Below are 19,903 nucleotides of genomic sequence, written 5' to 3'. Positions count from 1 at the left end.
TTGAGGAAGCTCTTTTTCTTATGGGGTTGAATGTCTCCTCAGTGTACCTGGCCTCACCAGAGACTAGAGCTGGGCGATATGGACAAAAATGTATACCGCAATAAATTACGTGAATTGATGTGATAACGATGAGTAGAACGATAAGTTTATAACATTCATGTGCACCAGTTTTTTTTTTGGATTCGCCTTTAAACAACTACTAGTTTCATTGTTGTAGCTATCAATTGTCCCATTAACAATCACCCATATTAGCAAACTTATTTCATTTCAAACTTTATATTGTCTAGTATAAGCTACTTATCGTAGTAAAGAATATCAGCAATACCTGTGATAAGTGGTTGGTGTCTACATTTTCGTTTTATCATCCCAGCTCTACCACAGAACCTACAGGAGGTGAATGTGCCAGTAGTGGGAAACAGGCAGTGTAACTGTAATTATGGAGTTGGCTCCATCACTGACAACATGATCTGTGCTGGTCTATCAGCAGGAGGAAAGGATTCCTGTCAGGTAAAATCTCTTGGGTATCCTTTTCCTTTTAGTTTATTACAGTGTCAGTCAATAACACATTGGACATATTTTCTGGACACAGGTTATTATGGCTGCAGTCCCGGTAACGGGACCGATATGACAACAGCCAGTCCAAGTGCAGGGCGCCAAATTCAAAACAACAGAAATCTCATAATTAAAATTCCTCAGACATTTATGTGTCTTAAATCATTTTAAAGGTAATCTTGTTGTTAATACCACCAAAGTGTCCGATTTCAAATAGGCTTTTCAGCGAAAGCACTACAAACGATTGTTAGGTCACCACAAAACCACAATAATCACAGCCATTTTTTCCAGCTAAAGATAGCTTCACAAAAACCAGAATAGAGATAAAATGTATCACTAACCTTCGATTATTTTCATCAGATGACACTCATAGGACTTCATGTTACACAATACATGCGTGTTTTGTTTGATTAAATTCATATTTATATAAAAAAATCTGAGTTTACATTGAGGCGACAAGATTCACTAAATGCAAAAACATCAAGTGACTTTGCATAGCCCATCGTTTCAACAGAAATACTCATCATAAATATAGATGATAAAACAAGTTATACACATTGAATTATAGATATACCTCTCCTTAATGCAACTGCTATGTCAGATTTCAAAAAAACTTTATGGAAAAAGAAATGCACGCTATAATCTGAGACGGCGCTCAAAAACAGCATACCACAGCTGCAAAGATGGCGTCACTATAAACAATAAAATACATGATAAATATTTCATTACCTTTGATGATCTAGATCAGAAAGCACACCAGGAATCCCAGGTCCACAATAAATGTTTGTTTTGTTTAAAAAAATCCATTATTTATGTCCAAATACCTTTTGTTAGCACGTCTGGTTTACATATCTAAACGCTAATTCTGGTCAGCGTTATATCGGACAAAAACTTCAAAATGTCATATTACCAGTCGAAGAAACATTTCAAACTAAGTACTGAATCAATCATTAGGATGTTTTTAACATATAGCTTCAATAAAGTTCCAAACGGAGTATTCGTTCTTGTCTGCGTGAGCAATGGAACGTCAGTGGCTTGCATGAAGAAAAAGCATGATCAGGAAATGGCTGCTTGATGGACACCTGACTGATTCTGCTCTCATTCTCTCCCACAACATCATAGAAGTCTCATTGAAATTTCAATTGATTGTTGACATCTAGTGGAACCCCTAGGCAGTGCAACATCATTAATAGCTCAAGTGGATTTCTTTAGGGACTCTGGTGAATACACGCAGGCTCAGATTTCTGACTTCCTGTTTTGATTTCAACTCAGGATTTTGCCTGCCAATATGAGTTCTGTTAATCTCACAGACATAATTCAAACAGTTTTAGAAACTTTAGAGTGTTTTCTATCTAATACTAATAATAATATGCAAATATTAGGAACTATGACTGAGGAGCAGGCCGTTTGATATGGGCACCTTTCATCCAAGATACTCAATACTGCCCCTTCAGCCATAAGAAGTTATACCTAATCCTAGACTAAAAATAATTTTCAATAGAGATTTCCCATTGAAAATAATTATTTTTTTGAGACTAGGTTTCATTGAGGAAACTGACCCACCATATTTCATAATTCTGTGAAAATTCAATCCCAGTGACACTGTAAATCTGTCTATGCATAGGGGGACTCGGGAGGTCCGATTGTGAGCAAACAGGGTACTCGCTGGATCCAGTCTGGCGTTGTGAGTTTTGGCAACGGCTGTGCTCTGGCAAATTTCCCTGGTGTGTACGCCAGAGTTTCCAAGTACCAGACCTGGATCAACAGCCAGATTACCAGTGACCAGCCAGGCTTCATCACCTTCTCATCCAGTGGGACTGACTCTGACCTCAGTGTCACCTGCACCACCACCACACCCGCACGTACGTACCTATAGTCTAACTTGTGCATATGGCTAAACCTTGATGTGAATCTCTCTACTTCTGTAATAAATCTGACTACTGGATTACTCCCATTTATTTGTCTCTCAAACTTGTATCTGTCTCTCCCTCTGCAGCTGTGGTGTGTGGCAGCGCTAGCGCCTCTTTGAACTCCCGTATTGGTGGGGGAAGCTCGTTGGCGACAGCAGGCTTGTGGCCCTGGATAGCCAGCATACAGAAAAACGGAGCACACGTTTGCGGGGGCACGTTAGTGGCGGTGGACTCTGTCATGAGCGACGCTAGCTGCTTCTCAAGGTAAGTTAACTTTACCTGTATTTCAAAGGGGAGCGCAAGTAGTTACAGTAAGTGCCGGATTAAAATGTCAGTCCTGACATGATTCTAAGGAATCTAGTCATATAACCTACATTTAGAGTTTTGAAGGGGCCATTACATTAACATTTAGTGATGCTTTCCTTTTCAACCCTCATGCAAAAGGTTAAAAAAGGTTAATTAGTCCGACGTAGGACATTCGTACAATCCTTGTGCTAGTGAAAATCCTTTTATAGATAGCTGTTCAAAAACACCACCCATGTTTTATACAACCGGTGCTGCAGAGAGAATGGACCTGGTGTAATCATCATGTCAATCAATGTTTGGATGAGTCCAATTTAGCGATGGACCTCCATTTGCTTCACTCTCTGAGTATTTCTATGTACTTTTGTGCGGCTGGATTTTTCGAACAGTCTGTACACGACGCTCCGACGCTCTGTTTGCGCAGAGTGTGTTGAGCCTTTTACAGTAATATTTACTGTAGTGTACCAAAGGGGAGAGCCATCAGCCAACATCTCTCCCAAAATACTGTACAATTCTGGCTTTACCATCCTGATCAGCTGGACAGTTTTTAAACTGTTGATACCTTCATAGATACATACAGTTGAAGTCGGAAGTTTACATACACCTTAGCCAAATACATTTAAACTCAGTTTTTTCACAATTCCTGACATTTAATCCTCGTAAATATCCCCTGTCTTAGGTCAGTTAGGATCACCACTTTATTTGAAGAATGTGAAATGTCAGAATAATAGTAGAGAGAATTATTTATTTCAGCTTTTATTTCTTTCATCACATTCCCAGTGGGTCAGAAGTTTACATACATTCAATTAGTGTTTGGTAGCATTGCCTTTAAATTGTTTAGCTTGGGTCCAACATTTCGGGTAGCCTTCCACAAGCTTCCCACAATAAGTTGGGTGAATTTTGGCCCATTCCTCTTGACAGAGCTGGTGTAACTGAGTCAGGTTTTGTAGGCCTCCTTGCTTGCACACACTTTTTCAGTTCTTCCCACAAATTTTCTATAGGATTTATGTCAGGACTTTGTGATGGCCACTCCAATACCTTGACTTTGTGGTCTTTGTGTTCTTTAAGCCTTTTTGCCACAACTTTGGAAGTATGCTTGGCTTCATTGTCCATTTGGAAGACTCATTTGCGACCAAGCTTTAACTTCCTGACTGATGTCTTGAGATGTTGCTTCAATATATCCAGATAATTTTCCTACCTCATGATGCCATGTATTTTGTGAAGTGCACCATTCCCTCCTGCAGCAAAGCACCACCACAACATGATGCTGCCACCCCCGTGCTTCACGGTTGGGATAGTGTTCTTCGGCTTGCAAGCCTCCCCCTTTTTCCTCCAAACATAACGATGGTCATTATGGCCAAACAGTTCTATTTTTGTCTTATCAGACCAGTGGACATTTCTCCCAAAAGTACGATCTTTGTCCCCATATGCAGTTGCAAACCGTAGTCTGGCTTTTTATAGTGGTTTTTGAGCAGTGGCTTCTTCCTTGCTGAACGACCTTTCAGGTTATGTCGATATAGGACTCGTTTTACTATGGATACAGATACTTTTGTACCTGTTTTCTCCAGCATCTTTACAAGGTCCTTTGCTGTTGTTCTGGGATTGATTTGCACTTTTCACACCAAAGTATGTTCATCTCTAGGAGACAGAACGCTTCTCCTTCCTGAGCGGTATGATAGCTGTGTGGTCCCATGGTGTTTATACTTACGTACTATTGTTCGTACAGATGAACGTGGTACCTTCAGACATTTGGAAATTGCCAGACTTGTGGAGGTCTACAATTTTTTTTCTGAGGTCTTGGCTGATTTCTTTTGATTTTCCCATGATGTCAAGCAAAGAGACACTGGTATTGAAGGTAGGCCTTGAAATACATCCACAGGTAGACCTCCAATTGACTCAAATGATGTAAATTAGCCTATCAGAAGCTTCTAAAACCATAACATAATTTTCTGGAATTTTCCAAGCTGTTCAAAGGCACAGACAACTTAGTGTATGTAAACTTCTGACCCACTGTAATTGTGATACAGTGAATTATAAGTGAAATAATCTGTCTGTAAACAATTGTTGGAAAAATGTATGTGTCATGCACAAAGTAGATGTCCCTAACCGACTTGCCAAAACTATAGTTTGTTAACAAGAAATTTGTGGAGTGGTTGAAAAACGAGTTTCTATGACTCCAACCTAAGTGTATGTAAACTTCCGACTTCAACTGTATATATTGAACAAAACTATAAACGCAACATGAAGCAATTTCAACGAATTTATAGTTACAGTTCATATAAGGAAATCAGTAAATTGAAATAAATGAACTAGACCTTCATCTATGGATTTCACGTTTGAGAAGGGGCGTAGTCATGGGTGGGCCTGGGAGGGCATCAGCCCACCCACTGGGGAGCCAGGCTAAGCCAATCAGAATGAGTTTTTCCCAACAAAAATGCTTTTTTACAGACAAAAATACTCAGTTTCATCAGTTGTCGGGGTGGCTGCTCTCAGACAGGTGAAGAAGTTGGATGTGGAGGTCCTGGGCTGGCGTGGTTACACATGGTCTGCAGTTGTGAGGCCGGTTGGACGTACTACCAAATTCTCTAAAACGACACTGGTTCTAGAAATTAACCTTTTAAGGATCTCTACAGATCGGTGTCTCACCCATGGGAAGGTTGAGCTAACGTAGGCTAATGCGATTAGCATGAGGTTGTAAGTTAGAAGAACATTTCCCAGGACATAGATATATCTGATATTGGCAGAAAGCTTAAATTCTTGTTAATCTAACTGCACTTTCCAATTTACAGCAGCTATTACAGTGAAATAATTCATGCTATTGTTTGAGGAGAGTGCACAGTTATGAACTTGAAAAGTTAATAATTAACCAATTTGGCACATTTGGGCAGTCTTGATACAAAATGTTTAACAGAAATGAAATGGTTTATTGGATCAGTCTGAATCTTTGCCCATACACTGCTGTCATCTAGTGGCCAACATCTAAATTGCACCTGGGCTGGAATAATACATTATCGCCTTTCTCTTGCATTTCAAAGGTGATGGTACAAAAAATACAATTTTTTTTTCTTTGTATTATCTTCTACCAGATCTAATGTGTTTTATTCGCCTACATTGATTTCACATTTTCACAAACTTCAAAGTGTTTCCTTTCAAATGGTATCAAGATTATGCATATCCTTGCTTCCGGTCCTGAGCTAAAGGCAGTTAGATATGGGTATGTCATTTTAGACTGAAAAAAAAGGGGCAGATCCTTAAGAGGTTTAACATTCAATTCTCTGGCTACAACTCTGGTGGACATTCCTGCAGTTAGCATGCCAATTGCAAGCTCCCTCAAAACTTGAGACATCTGAGGCATTGTGTTTTTGACATAACTGCACGTTTTAGAGTGGGCTTTTATTGTGTCCAGCACATTGTGCACCTGTGTAATGATCATGCTGTTTAATCTTGATATCCCACACATGTCAGGTGGCTTGATTATCCTGGCAAAGGAGAAATGCTCACTAACAGGGATGTAAATAAAGTGCACAAAATTTGAGAAAAATAATCCTTTTGTGCATATGTAACATTTCTGGGATTTTTTTTATTTCTGCTCATGAAACATGGGACCAACACTTTACATGATGCGTTTATATTTTTGTTCAGTATACATAACCCATACATATCACATTCATAAGCAGTGCATATTAATTTAATAAATATACTACCGGTCAAAAGTTTTAGAACACCTACTCATTGAAGGGTTTTACTTTTCTTTTTTGTATTTTTTACATTGTAGAATAATAGCGAAGACATCAAAACTATGAAATAACCCATTTGTAATCATGTAGTAAGTGTTAAACAAATCAAAATATAATTGAGATTCTTCAAATAGCCACCCTTTGCCTTGATGACAGCTTTGCACACTTTTGGCATTCTCTCAACCAGCTTCATCTGGAATACTTTTCCAACAGTCTTGAAGGAGTTGTGCTCACATAAGCTGAGCACTTGTTGGCTGCTTTTCGTTCACTCTGCGGTCCGACTCATCACAAACCATCTCAATTTGGTTGAGGTTGGGGGATTGTGGAGGCCAGGTCATCTGATGCGGCACTCCATCACTCTCCTTATTGGTCAAATAGCCTTTACACAGCCTGGAGGTTTTTTGGGTCATTGTCCTGTTGAAAAACAAATGATAGTCCCACTAAGCCCAAACCAGATAGTATGACGTATCGCTGCAGAATACTGTGGTAGCTATGCTGGTTAAGCTTGAATTCTAAATAGATCACAGACAGTGTCACTAGCAAAGCACCCCCACACCATCACACCTCCTCCTCCATGCTTTACGGTGGGAAATACATATGCGTAGATCATCCGTTCACCCACACCGCGTCTCACAAAGACAAGGCGGTTGGAACCAAAAATCTACAATTTGGACTCCAGACTATATGACAAATTTCCACCGGTCTAATGTCCATTGCTCGTGTTTCTTGGCCCTCTTCTTATTGGTGTCCTTTAGTAGTGGTTTCTTTGCAGCAATTCGACCATGAAGGCCTGATTCACACAGTCTCCTCTAAACAGTTGATATTGAGATGCGTCTGTTACTTGAACTCTGAAGAATTTATTTGGGCTGCAATTTGAGGCTGGTAACTCTAATGAACGTATCCTCTGCAGCAGAGGTAACTCTGGGTCTTCCATTCCTGTGGCGGTCCTCATGAGAGCCAGTTTCACAGCGCTTAACCTGTCTAGGATGAGGGTGCCGCTAGCGGCACTCCCCCCCCCCCACCCCCACTGAAAAACCAGTGCCGCGAAATTAAAAAATTTTTTTTTTTTTAAATATTTAACTTTCACACATTAAAGTCCAATACAGCTAATGAAAGACACAGATCTTGTGAATCCAGCCAACATGTCCGATTTTTAAAATGTTTTACAGGGAAGACACTATGTAAAGATGTACATCTATTACCTAAAAACACATTAGCATAATCCACCATCTTTTATTTGTCCACCAACACCAGTAGCTATCACCAATTCGGCTAAACTAAGATATTTATAGCCCCTAACCAAGAAAAAAACTCATCAGATGACAGTCTGATAACATATTTATGGTATGGGATAGGTTTTGTTAGAAAAAAGTGCATATTTCAGGTAGATGGCATAGGTTACAATTGCACCCACCGTCACAAATGGACTAGAATAACTACATAGAGCAACGTGTTTACCTACTTACTAATCATCAAACATTTCGTAAAAATACACAGCATACACTAATCGAAAGACACAGATCCTGTGAATACAGACAATATTTCAGATTTTCTAAGTGTCTTACAGCGAAAACACAATAAATCGTTATATTAGCATAGCACATAGCACATAGCAGCCCAGCATTGATTCTAGCCAAAGTGAGCGATAACGTCAACATCGCCAAAATATATTAATTTTTTCACTAACCTTCTCAGAATTCTTCAGATGACACTCCTGTAACATCATATTACACAATCCATATGGAGTTTGATCGAAAATGTTTATATTTAGCCACCAAAATCATGGTTAGACAATGTGAAATGTAGCCCAGCTGGTGAGAAAATGTCCGTGCGCCATATTAGACAGTGATCTACTCTTATACATAAATACTCATAAACGTGACTAAAAAATATAGGGTGGACAGGGATTGATAGACAATTTAATTCTTAATACAATCGCGGAATTACATTTTTTAAATTATCCTTACTTTTCAATACAGTTTGCGCCAAGCGAAGCTACGTCAAAAAACATGGCGTCCTAAGCCACTAACATTTTTCGACAGAAACACGATTTATCATAATAAAAATGTCCTACTTTGAGCTGTTCTTCCATCAGTATCTTGGGCAAAGGATCCTTTCTTGGGTCTAATCGTCTTTTGGTGGAAAGCTGTCCTCTTGCCATGTGGAAATGCCAACTGCGTTCGGGATGAATTGGAAGCGTGCCCAGCAATTCACAGCGTTTCAGAAATAAATGTCCCAAAATCGCACTAAACGGATATAAATTGCTATAAAACGCTTTAAATTAACTACCTTATGATGTTTTTAACTCCCATAACGAGTAGAAACATGACCAGAGTAATATTACTCCCTCCACTAATGCTTGGAACAAGTGCGGGTCGATGTCCTCCAGGCGCATTACGCAGCAAGAAAAGAGTTCCTAGCTACAGGGTTTTTTAATTTGTAGTGCCTGTGAACGCGCAATTGACCCCATTCAAATCGTCATCACGTAAAGGCATCCAGGGGAAGACGTAAGCAGTGTCCGTATACTCATAGCAATAACTGCGGCCTTTTAACTGACTCCAGATCAGGGGCCAACATTTCTGAAATCTGACTCCATGTCAGGGAAATTGCTGTAGAATGGGTTCTGTTCCACTTAGAGACAAAATTTCAACTCCTATAGAAACTATAGACTATAGACTATAGACGCCCAAATATTTTGATATTGTATGACGGGTTTCTACCTAGTTAGTAACACATTTTTCATAACACATTCATAACCCCTACATATCACATGCATAAGCAGTAGATAAGCATTTCATAAGGGGGCAATCAGAATGAAGAGTTTTGTGTCCCTCGCTAAACACACAACTTATTCTATCTCTCCAGCCAACCCAACGCCTTTCAATGGACCGTGATCCTGGGTCGTCTGAAGCAAACCGGCTCCAACCCTAACGAGGTAACCCTGAATGTTATCAACATCACCATGAGCAACTTGACGGGCAACAACGTGGCCATCCTCCGACTGGCTAGCAAACCCAAGTTGTCTAACTACATCCAGCCTATCTGTGTGGACCAGGGAACCAGCAACTTCAACACAGGGACTAAGTGCTGGGTGGCTGGCTGGGGCACTGGCCAGGGTGGGGGTGAGTGGATGGACAACTGTCTTTGTGTGTTTGTTAGAAATGTGCCTGTTCAGTAACAAGCTCTATAGATCTGAAAGAATTGGAAAAGCAATGGAATTGCTGTAGGTCCACCTTTCCTTTGATAGGATAGGTGGGATTTTCAACATATTGCTTACACCCTATCCAGGCCTCTCAGATGTACACAAATGCCTAGGGTAGGGGCTGCCTAGGGATTGTTTCCGGAAAGATACAACCTTAGGAGTGTGTGTGTGTGTGTGTGTGTGTGTGTGTGTGTGTGTGTGTGTGTGTGTGTGTGTGTGTGTGTGTGTGTGTATATATACAAGTAATATACTCTCTCTTTTTGTGTCCTCAGCTGAGCAAGTCCTGCAGGAGTTGCAGACCTCTGTTGTGGAATGCGTGAATGTTTCATCTTTGGACAACATTTGCACCGGACCTGTGACACTATTGCAGGTATGGCACAGTTGATCTATAAATCTGTCGGTCTTACTATTTTGCTTGCAACATGTTGTTATAAGCACATAACAGTATGACCATATTAACCCATGTTTTTCTCTGCTTCTCTCCCCATAGAGTGATGTGGGTGGTCCTCTGATGTGTAAGCAGGGCAACTCATGGTTTCAGACTGCTGTGTTGACTGTCGATAGCAGCAACGCCACAAGCAGCAACACCACTAGCACTAGCAAAGCACGATGGAGCCAGAGTCCTCGCGCCTCCACCATCCAAGTCTTCACCAAAACCTCCCGCTTTAAGAACTTCCTAACTACCAATTTGGGAACCCTCCTATCCCCCGCCTTAGCTGGTGGCAGCAGTGGAGCTTCCATGGCCCACTCCTCCTTCTATCTCTTCCTCCTCTTCTCCCTCTCCTTTGTCCTCCTGTTGGGCTGGGATTGACACTAAGCAACTCAATGGCAACCATTGACAAGCCCTTTCTGTAACTTCCAACTAACCAAAGGTCAGTGACTGGCAGAGTGTGTCAAAGCAGAGTGTGTCAAAGCCAACGTTGAACTCAGGGAGCCTTCATCTCCAGTCACTTGAATTATGAATGTTTACAATTTCCCCTTTGTCAAAGTCAATCGATAAAATATATTTTTGCTGTCACAATTGTTTTTGTATCCATAGCATTTTCTGGACAATATTTGTTATTTCTAACAGCACTGTTATTTAAGTTGCAAAATGCACGATTTTCTGTTCAAAGCTGTCTGGGCATGTGTAACAATGTTACATATTAATATCCAGATGAATATGATTGTAGTAGCACACTTGACTTTCTCCAAAGATTATAGTAGTCTATTCTACAGTATCTGTGAGCCAAAATGGCAAGTAGCCAACATGCACTGAACTATTAGATAGTCATGCTGCACTTTACTGGACTTGTGCCATGGATTATTATATACTCAACAAATCACAATGTTATGATGATGGTTTTAACAAAACCGTTACTAAATAGCTCTAATACTTAGTTCTAAATTAATTGAAGACTTCATAGCCTTCAGATTATCCCTTGAAAGGCACATTGAGTGTAATTAAGAGAATGTAGAAATAACTTACAGACGTTTGAGGAAACCAGGAAAGGCAAGAAATGTCTAATAGATTGGGGTAAATTTAGAAAGTGGGAGAGGGAAGCCAAAAGACAGTCAGACAAGAAAGTTAAAGGAATAATGGTGAAAGAAAGTAAGAAGAAGAAACAGTCGGAGGAAGATAAGAAAAGAAGGAGAAACAGGGATGATGATGATAATGACTTTCCACCCCCCATTATACCCCTGTATCCACTGCACCAGCACCAGCCCTGGGCGTCCGACAGCAGCTCGCTCAGCCATCTCCCACACCGCAGTTCTACCAGCAAACCCCTCGGAGGTGGCCCATGAGCAGTGGAAATCCGTTCCATGCACCGGCCACATTGAGTCCCGTCTCTGGTGTTGATGGACTCTGGGAGCTTAGTCCACCATCATCGTCGACCCCTAACATGCAGCTAAGTCCCTCACCCACAAGGGTCACGACCATAACAGGTAAAAAAAGGTGACCCAAACACAACCTTTCTACAGGCACCTCTGGTAATGTCCACTAATCCATAACCACGACCTGTGGATGGTGAGGGCCATGGCGAATGGTACCCTCTCTTCGGCATCCAGAAGACTTGAAGACAGGACGAAATGAAGGACATTGCTAAAGAACTTCCAGATCCTACAAAGGATGCGGGGGATTTTACCACACAGCTAATTAAGATGGCCCGGCTGTACAAGCCATCTGCAGCTGAGATTGTGCACATTTGCCGTATCAAGATGAGGCTGCGATGGGCGGACGTGGAGGGAGGCTTTGATGAAAACTACCAATGGGAAAGGGTGGAGCCTACCCAGCTAACTACACTGTGTGATCGCATAAAAGAACATTACCCACCCATGACCGATTGGGAAGCTATCTATAGTTGCACGCAGAAAGCTAAAGAGTCGTTGGAAGACTACAGACATAGGCTGGAGACTTGCTACCGTAAGCATAATGGGCTCAAACCAATGACTGATGGCCGCCAAAATTATGACTATGACAGACTCTTGAAGGCTGCCCTAATGAATGGACTTTTGCCAGCCCCTGGTAAACATGTTGAAATGACTTGCATTGGCTGGGAAACTATCAGTCTACAAGCTGTTATTGAACACTGTAAACACGATGAGAGGCAAAAACTGTCTCAAGCAGACAAGACAAAACAGAGAATAGAAAAAGGAGGAGTACAAGCTGCACAGCTGGCTTTTTATCAAGGACAGGGCCAGCAGCGGCAGGCTCAGGGAAGACCTCAAAATGATGGATAGAGGGGACGGGGTAGAGGAAGAGGAGGGGGAGCCAGTGCTGACGGGTGGGCCAGAGAACAGCAACAACAGGGCAGGAACCTTGCTTGCCACAACTGCGGAAAACAGGGACATTTTGCCAGAACTGTCACACCCTGATCTGTTTCACCTGTCTTTGTGCTCATCTCCACCCCCCTCCAGGTGTCACCCATCTTCCTCATTATCCCCATTGTATTTATACCTGTGTTCTATGTTTGTCTGTTGCCAGTTTGTCTTATCAGGTCTTACCAGCGTGTTTTCCCGTCTCCCTGCTTTCTCAAGTTCTGTTCCCTAGTTCCCCGGTTCTGACCATTCTGCCTACCTTGAACCCGAGCCTGCCTGCCATTCTGTACCTGCCTGACTCTGACACGTTTACAAACCTCTGCCTGTTCTGATCCCGAGCCTGCCTGCTGTTCTGTACCTTATTGACTCTGCCCTGGATTGCGGACCTCTACCTGCCTTTGACCTGTCTTTTGCCTGCTGTTTGCATCTGGGTCGTATAGGCCGGGTCACTCACAATACCTCTCCCATCAACCTACAAGTGTCAGGGAACTACAGCGAGGCAATCCAATTTATGCTGATTAAGTCTCCTCAGGTTCCCATGGTATTGAGCCTGGACTGCTGGTGCCATTATGGGCTGGAGCCCATTCTGCCACGTCTATTGTCTGAAGTCAGTGCAGCCTGTCCATGGACGTCTTCCTGTGGGCTCGGAAGTTTCCCCGGACCTCTCTGCCATTCCCGCGGAATACCAGGACCTCCAGGAGGTTTTCAGTAAGGCCCAGGCCACTCCTCACTGACCCTATGACTGCGGGATCGACATTCTCCCAGGCACCACACCGCCCCAGGGACAACTATACTCTTTGTCGGGTCCTGAGACCAAGGCTATGGAGACCAACATCGAGGACTCTCTAGCTGCAAAGTGTATCTGTCCTTCTGCCCCCCCCGCCGGTGCCAGGTTCGTCTTTGTGGAGGACAAAACCCTGCGCCCGTGCATCGACTACTGGGGCCTTAATGACATAGCGGTGAAGAACCGATACTCGCTACCACTCTTCACCTCAGCCTTCAAGTCGCTCCAGGCGGCGATCGTTTTCTTCAAGTTGGACCTGCAGAATGCCTACCATCTGGTGTGGATACGGGAAGGGGACAATTGGAAGACAGCCTTCAACGCGGCCAGCGGCCACTACGAATACCTGGTCATGCTATTTGGACAACACCCCTGCTGTGTTTCAGGCCCTGGTTAATGACATTCTCCGCGACATGTTGAACCGGTTCGTTTTCGTCTACCTCGATGAGATCCTCGTTTTCTCCCACTCAGCCCAAGAACACGTGCTCCACATCCGACAGGTCCTCCAGCACCTCCTAGAGATCCAGCTTTTTGTGAAAGCGGAGATCCCCTTCCTTGGTTACTTCATCGCTGCAGGGAATGTACAGATGGATCCCGGAAGGTGAGAGAGGTGGTGGATTTGCCCCAGCCTACGTCCAAAGTGCAGCTGCAATGTTTCCTGAGATTTTCAAACTTCTATCACCGCTTTATCTGGGGTTACAGCACCCTGGCTTCACCCCTGTCTGTACTCACCTCTCCCAAGGTTCTGTTCACATGGTCCCCGGCTGCTGACTGGATGTTCCGGGACCTCAAGCACCGCTTCACCACTGCTCCCATCTTGGTTCATCCTGACCAGTCAGTTCGTGGTGGAGGCCGATGCTTTGGATGTCGGAGTGGGGGCTGTCCTGTCCCAGCATTCTTCCCTGGACCTCAAGTTACATCCCTGCGCCTTTTTCTCCCATCGCCTCACCGCCTCGGTGAGGAACTACGATGTGGGAAATCGTGAGCTTCTCGCGGTGAAGATGCCTTTGGAGAAGTGGAGACGCTGGTTGGAGGGGGCGGAACATCCGTTCATTGTGTGGACGGACCACAAGAACCTGGAATATCTCCACACGGTCAAGCGTCTCAATTCCAGGCAAGATAGGTGGGCCCTACTTTTCACTCAGTTTAACTTCTTCCTTTCCTACCAACCAGGATCCAAGAACATCAAGATGGATGGGCTGTCATGCCGCTATAGCCCCACGGCTACACCCATGGACCTTGAGACCATCCTTCCCACCTCGTGTCTGGTGACGGCACTCAGCTGGGGAATAGGGAAGCAGGTCCATGAGGCGCATCGTTCCCAGCCAAACCCCGGGGGTGGCAGATTATGTTTGTGCCTCCTCGGGCCTGGAGTGGGCCCACCCGGGCTTGCCTGCCACCTGGGCTCCCATCGGACCCTGGCCTTTGTGCGGCAACGCTTTTGGTGGCCTACCATGGTCTCGACGTCTCCACGTTCGTCGCCACCTGCGTGGTGTGTGCGCAGAACAAGACTCCTCGGCAAGGTCCGGCTGGTCTTCTTCAACCACTGCCTGACCCTTACCGTCCCTCTGCTTACATATCCCTGGACTTCGTCACAGGCCTTCCTGTCCGACACGGTCTCAACATGTGATTGGTACTATGCATGGGACGTACAGGATATTGATGGGTCACATTATTGATGGGTCACCCTACTGACAAAATTTTCTTAAATGCTCGCAGTCATTGGAAACAGAAAGGCAGTTTTATGTCACAGACTGGCTTACACTGCACCGCACATTTCTCACCATTGACAAGAGATTATGAACAAAATTGTCTGTAAGGGACCACACCCCAAGAGAGCAGTGACATTTATAGTGGGCCTCAATTTTGTGCTTTAAGTGTTAAATTGACAGGCTTTGTTGTATGTATTTAGTGACAGCATGCCACATGTATCAGTAGCTAAAACACATGTTGCTTGGGAGGATACTGGTATTTGGTTGAAGTCTGTCTTGCAGGTCACTGATTGGGAACTTAGAGCGGATGGGTATAAATTCTCCCCGAGCATACATACTTTGTGTGTTCAATTTATTTGGGCTGTACATGTTCAATGAGGTGTACATGGCCTTGATAGCACCAAACCAACTAAACAGATGATTTCCGTGGAGAATCAATCACACTTGTTGATTGGTCTCCCGGACTCTCTGTAGGCTAAAGATAAGTATGACAATGAGGGGGGTTGAACCACTTACTGTCATACCTAAGGGCACACACAGACCAATCAGAACTCATTATCTCCTAAGTCAGGAAGCAGTCAAGGGGATTACCCCTGTTCATGCTTCATTGGTAGAAAGAGGAGCTATTGTGCCTTGTCCAGACTCTCCCTGTAATACCCTCATTCTTCCTGTCCAAAAGGCCTCAGGTGATTGGTGTTTTGATCAAGGTCTCAGACCTGTTAACGATGCAGTTTATGTAAGGGCTCCTGTTGTGCCAAACCCCATTCCAATTTTATCTGCTGTGCCGGCGTCGGCTAAATGGTTTTCAGTTGCTGATTTGGCTAATGCTTTGTTTTTTTGCATTCCCATCGCACCAAAAACAGTTTACATTCTTAAACAACTGTTGGACTTGGACTGTCTGCCACCAAGGTTACTCGGAATCTCCGGCTGTATTTTCTGCTGCTTTGGTGCAAAATTTAGAGGGTTTCATACCCCCGATGGGAGAATGTTAATACAGTATGTCAACGTCCTGTTACTGTGTTCTGAAACCCAACAAGCATGCAAAGTTGACACCAGAGCTCTGTTAGTGTTTCTTGCTGAAAATGGCCACAACATTTCTTAGAAAAAGTTTCAACTTGTCTCCCAAACAGATAAATATCTGGGACATGACATTACACCTAATGGTAGGAAATTGGGTTTGGAGTGTGTGGCTGCAATTCTCTCGATACTAGGGATGGGTACCGAAACCCATTATTAAACGGGCCCCGGGGCTAAATTATGAAAGACCGTAGTATCCATAAGCTCCGACGTTATCGCTTCTGCTTTCGGTACTGGAGAAATGTATTTATTATTGCTATATAATTGTTATTTTGCACATTTTATCTCACCAACCATTTCTAATTTGCAATAATATTAAGACACTTGTCTATGATGCATTTTCACTATTCCCAATCCAGAAGAGATCTCTCTTGCGCAGAGCCTGTGTCTCCAACACGCTACAGCACACACAGCACCCTGCTCTTAATTAGTGATGACGGCGGAGAGAGCTAAACGTTCAAAAGTGTGGTTACACTTCACCAGAGTCGATGCTGACAATGCTCATTGCCACAAGTGCAACAATACTTTTACTTGTAAGGGCGGAAACACAAGCAATCTGTCCAACCATCTATCAAAAGTTTATCATGTACAGGCAGAGAAATGCACAGTTTTTGACTGCCTAGCTCGTACTTCATTTCTCGTTGCCCGATCTACATTAAGTATGTACAGTTGAAGTCAGAAGTTTACATACACCTTAGCCAAATACATTTAAACTCAGTTTTTCACAATTCCTGACATTTAATCCTAGTAAAAATGACCTTTCTTAGGTCAGTTAGAATCACCACTTTATTATAAGAATGTGAAATGTCAGAATAATAGTAGTGAGAATGATTTACTTCAGCTTTTATTTCATTCATCACATTCCCAGTGGGTCAAAAGTTTACATACACTCAATTAGTATTTGGTAGCATTGCCTTTAAATTGTTTAATCTCTCTAGGGTACGTGGGACGGTAGTGTCCCACCTGGCCAACATCCGGTGAAATTGCAGAGCGCGAAATTCAAAACTACTAAATTTAAATATTGAACATTCTTGAAAATATATGTGTTATACATCAAAATAAAGCTTAACTTCTTGTTAATCCAGCCGCTGTGCCAGATCTCAAAAAGGATTTACGGTGAAAGCAAAACATGCGATTATCTGAGGACAGCGCCCCGCATACAAAACCATGAAAAATATATTTCAACCAGGCAGGTGCGCCACAAAAGTCAGAAATAGCGATATAATTAATGCCTTACCTTTGAAGATCTTATTCTGTTGTGATGCGGGAGCACAAAAAAGGACTTTGATGACACCTCCTTCACTGGATCCACCCACATCTTCACCACTGGCTCTGCCTCTTGAGTGGGAGACAAACGACTGGTTTGATGAGATATCTCGCGTCCAATCACCACCCCCAGCAGAGGCAGAAGGCGAGTCATCAAACAAACAGGAGGAAGCCAGACCAACAGTAGCGTTTGTTTGGGTTAAATTGATGCAAGGTTTAGACTTAGATGACGTATAGACACTGTCGCTAGTAATATTTTCACAGTGACAGCTTGCCACATTCGTTTACAAGAATAGAATGTAACTCAGCACTAAGGCTGACTTGGTCCCGAAAATAGTATATAAGAAGCATGCCTTCCCAAAAGAAGGTGTGGTAGTGCTACTTGACTTATCACTGAACTCGTGATACTTCAAACTACCATCAACCTAAAAGGTAATATCTGACTTTCATACTCTAGAACAATTGTATCTTTTGACTGCTGATTCTTGGACGAGACCAATGAGACCAATGACCAATGAGACAAATACCCTATACACTCCTATTGCTTAATACATCCACCCCCTAACAGGAGTTGATAAATAGCATCAGTGGTGTTACAAAGGGTCTTGATCTACGAAAGCAGTCTCTTTACTAATCAGAAAAAAATATAAAAAAGAAAAAAGGTCATAGTCAACTTCTAGCAGGAGAAACAGATACTGAGTGATTGGACAAACCTATAGAGAAATTGTGAGTTGAAGAACATACTCTTTGGGAACCAACCAGGTCAACCTACGCTAAGGTAATTAACCGCTTGTAGTAATACATAGATAAGGCATTAAGAAGTGTTTTGATGATTATTGGGGTTATAGATTAAGGACGTAAAGAATCTGTAATGACGTGTATAACTGTGTGAATTGCAAAAATTGAATAAAAAGTAGAAACTAGACCCAATATCCTAGGGGAGAGAACGCCTCTGACACTCCCCAGTATAGGGGAACAAGTCTAGTTTCTACACAAAATACAATTTAAGGGATTGGACAGCCAACTCATTTATATTGTAAAAGCAAAGTTACTCTGTATTAATATTCAAGCACTATTAACCGACGGGTAAAGGCATTAAATCGTAGAGGAAAGCGTGTGTCTAGATACAAGAGTATAAAAGGTAAAGGTAAAACAAGTAAGAGGTACTCTAAGTCTGATTGATATTATCTAAGATCCCGAAACAATAAACTCTAAAGGCAATTCTCCGAACTAAGGGCAGGCATAAACAAACCAGGTCAGTCCGGCGGACCTGTGAATCATCTGTTTGCCGGATGATATAAGAACTCAAGTGATACGACTTGCGTCACTCTTGACGGGGGAACCTATAAGGTCAACTCAAAATCCCCTACCGCGACAGTTGGCACTCCAAAATGTCCCAGAAACATCACAAATGGTCTTTTTGTTCGATAATGTCCTTCTTTATGTCCCAAAAATGTATATTTATGTGGAGCGTTTGACTCAGAAATACACCAGTTTCAACTCCCCCAACATGCCTACAAAGTATCTAATAAATTACCTGTAAACTTGGTCCAAACATTTCAAACAACGCTCCTAATCCAACCTCAGGTACCCTTAAACGGAAATAATCAATAAAATTTAAGACAGAATAAACTGTGTTTAACACCGGATAAAAACAACGTGGAGCGAGCTCCTGGTCATGCGCACCAAAACAGTACAGTCCAGCTGGAGTGACACTTACAATGAATAGCACTACTTCTTAATTTCTCAAAAGAAAAACATCGAACAATTTATTAAGACTGTTGACATCTAGTGGAAGCCATAGGACCTGCAACCAGGTTCCTTATTAAAAGGGCATCCCATAGAAAACAATTGGAAAATCCTATGACCTAAAAAAAAAAAAAAATAACTTGGGTGAATTTGTGCACATTCCTCTTGACAGAGCTGGTGCAACGGAATCAGTTTGGTAGGCCTCCTTGCTCGCACATGCTTTTTCAGTTCTGTCCACACATTTTCTGTGGGATTGAGGTCAGGGCTTTGTGATGCCACTCCAATACCTTGACTTTGTTGTCCTAAAGCCATTTTGCCACAACTTTGGAAGTATGCTTGGGGTCCATTTGGAAGACCCATTTGCGACCAAGCTTTAACTTCCTGACTGATGTCTTGAGATGTTGCTTCAATACAGTGGGGCAAAAAAGTATTTAGTCAGCCACCAATTGTGCAAGTTCTCCCACTATCACGTCCTGACCATAGTTCTTATGCGTTTTGCTTGTATAGTGTTGGTCAGGACGTGAGCTGGGTGGGAATTCTATGTTGTGTGTCTAGTTTGTCTGTTTCTGTGTCCAGCCTAATATGGTTCTCAATCAGAGACAGCTGTCAATCGTTGTCCCTGATTGAGAATCATATATAGGTGGCTTGTTTTGTGTTGGGGATTGTGGGTGGTTGTTTCCTGTCTTTGTGTTTTGTCTGCACCAGCTAGGACTGTGACTGTTAGTTTGTTTTGTCATTTTGTATAGTGTCTTGTTTTGTGTAAATTAAATAATGGAAAATTACCACGCTGCACATTGGTCCTCAGATCCTTCTCG

At 42.7% G+C, this 19,903-nt stretch overlaps 1 protein-coding gene across 2 annotated transcripts in view; it reads left to right on the top strand.

Annotated features, from left to right (window-relative positions):
- The window catches only part of LOC129868055 (transmembrane protease serine 9-like), a 36,168-nt gene extending 16,298 nt beyond the window's left edge, over positions 1–19,870 (top strand). For both annotated transcript variants that reach the window (XM_055941643.1, XM_055941652.1), the window contains 6 exons: positions 371–507; positions 2,177–2,414; positions 2,549–2,726; positions 9,368–9,624; positions 9,977–10,074; positions 10,195–19,870. In XM_055941643.1, coding sequence (XP_055797618.1) covers positions 371–507; positions 2,177–2,414; positions 2,549–2,726; positions 9,368–9,624; positions 9,977–10,074; positions 10,195–10,515 — 1,229 coding nt within the window. In that variant the 3' untranslated portion in view covers positions 10,516–19,870. The remainder of the gene's footprint in view (positions 1–370; positions 508–2,176; positions 2,415–2,548; positions 2,727–9,367; positions 9,625–9,976; positions 10,075–10,194) is intronic.
- Positions 19,871–19,903: the final 33 nt, after the last annotated feature.

Source organism: Salvelinus fontinalis, chromosome 2 (assembly GCF_029448725.1).
Source record: "Salvelinus fontinalis isolate EN_2023a chromosome 2, ASM2944872v1, whole genome shotgun sequence".
Lineage (NCBI taxonomy): Eukaryota > Metazoa > Chordata > Actinopteri > Salmoniformes > Salmonidae > Salvelinus > Salvelinus fontinalis.
This window is presented reverse-complemented; position numbering and strand designations above follow the sequence as displayed.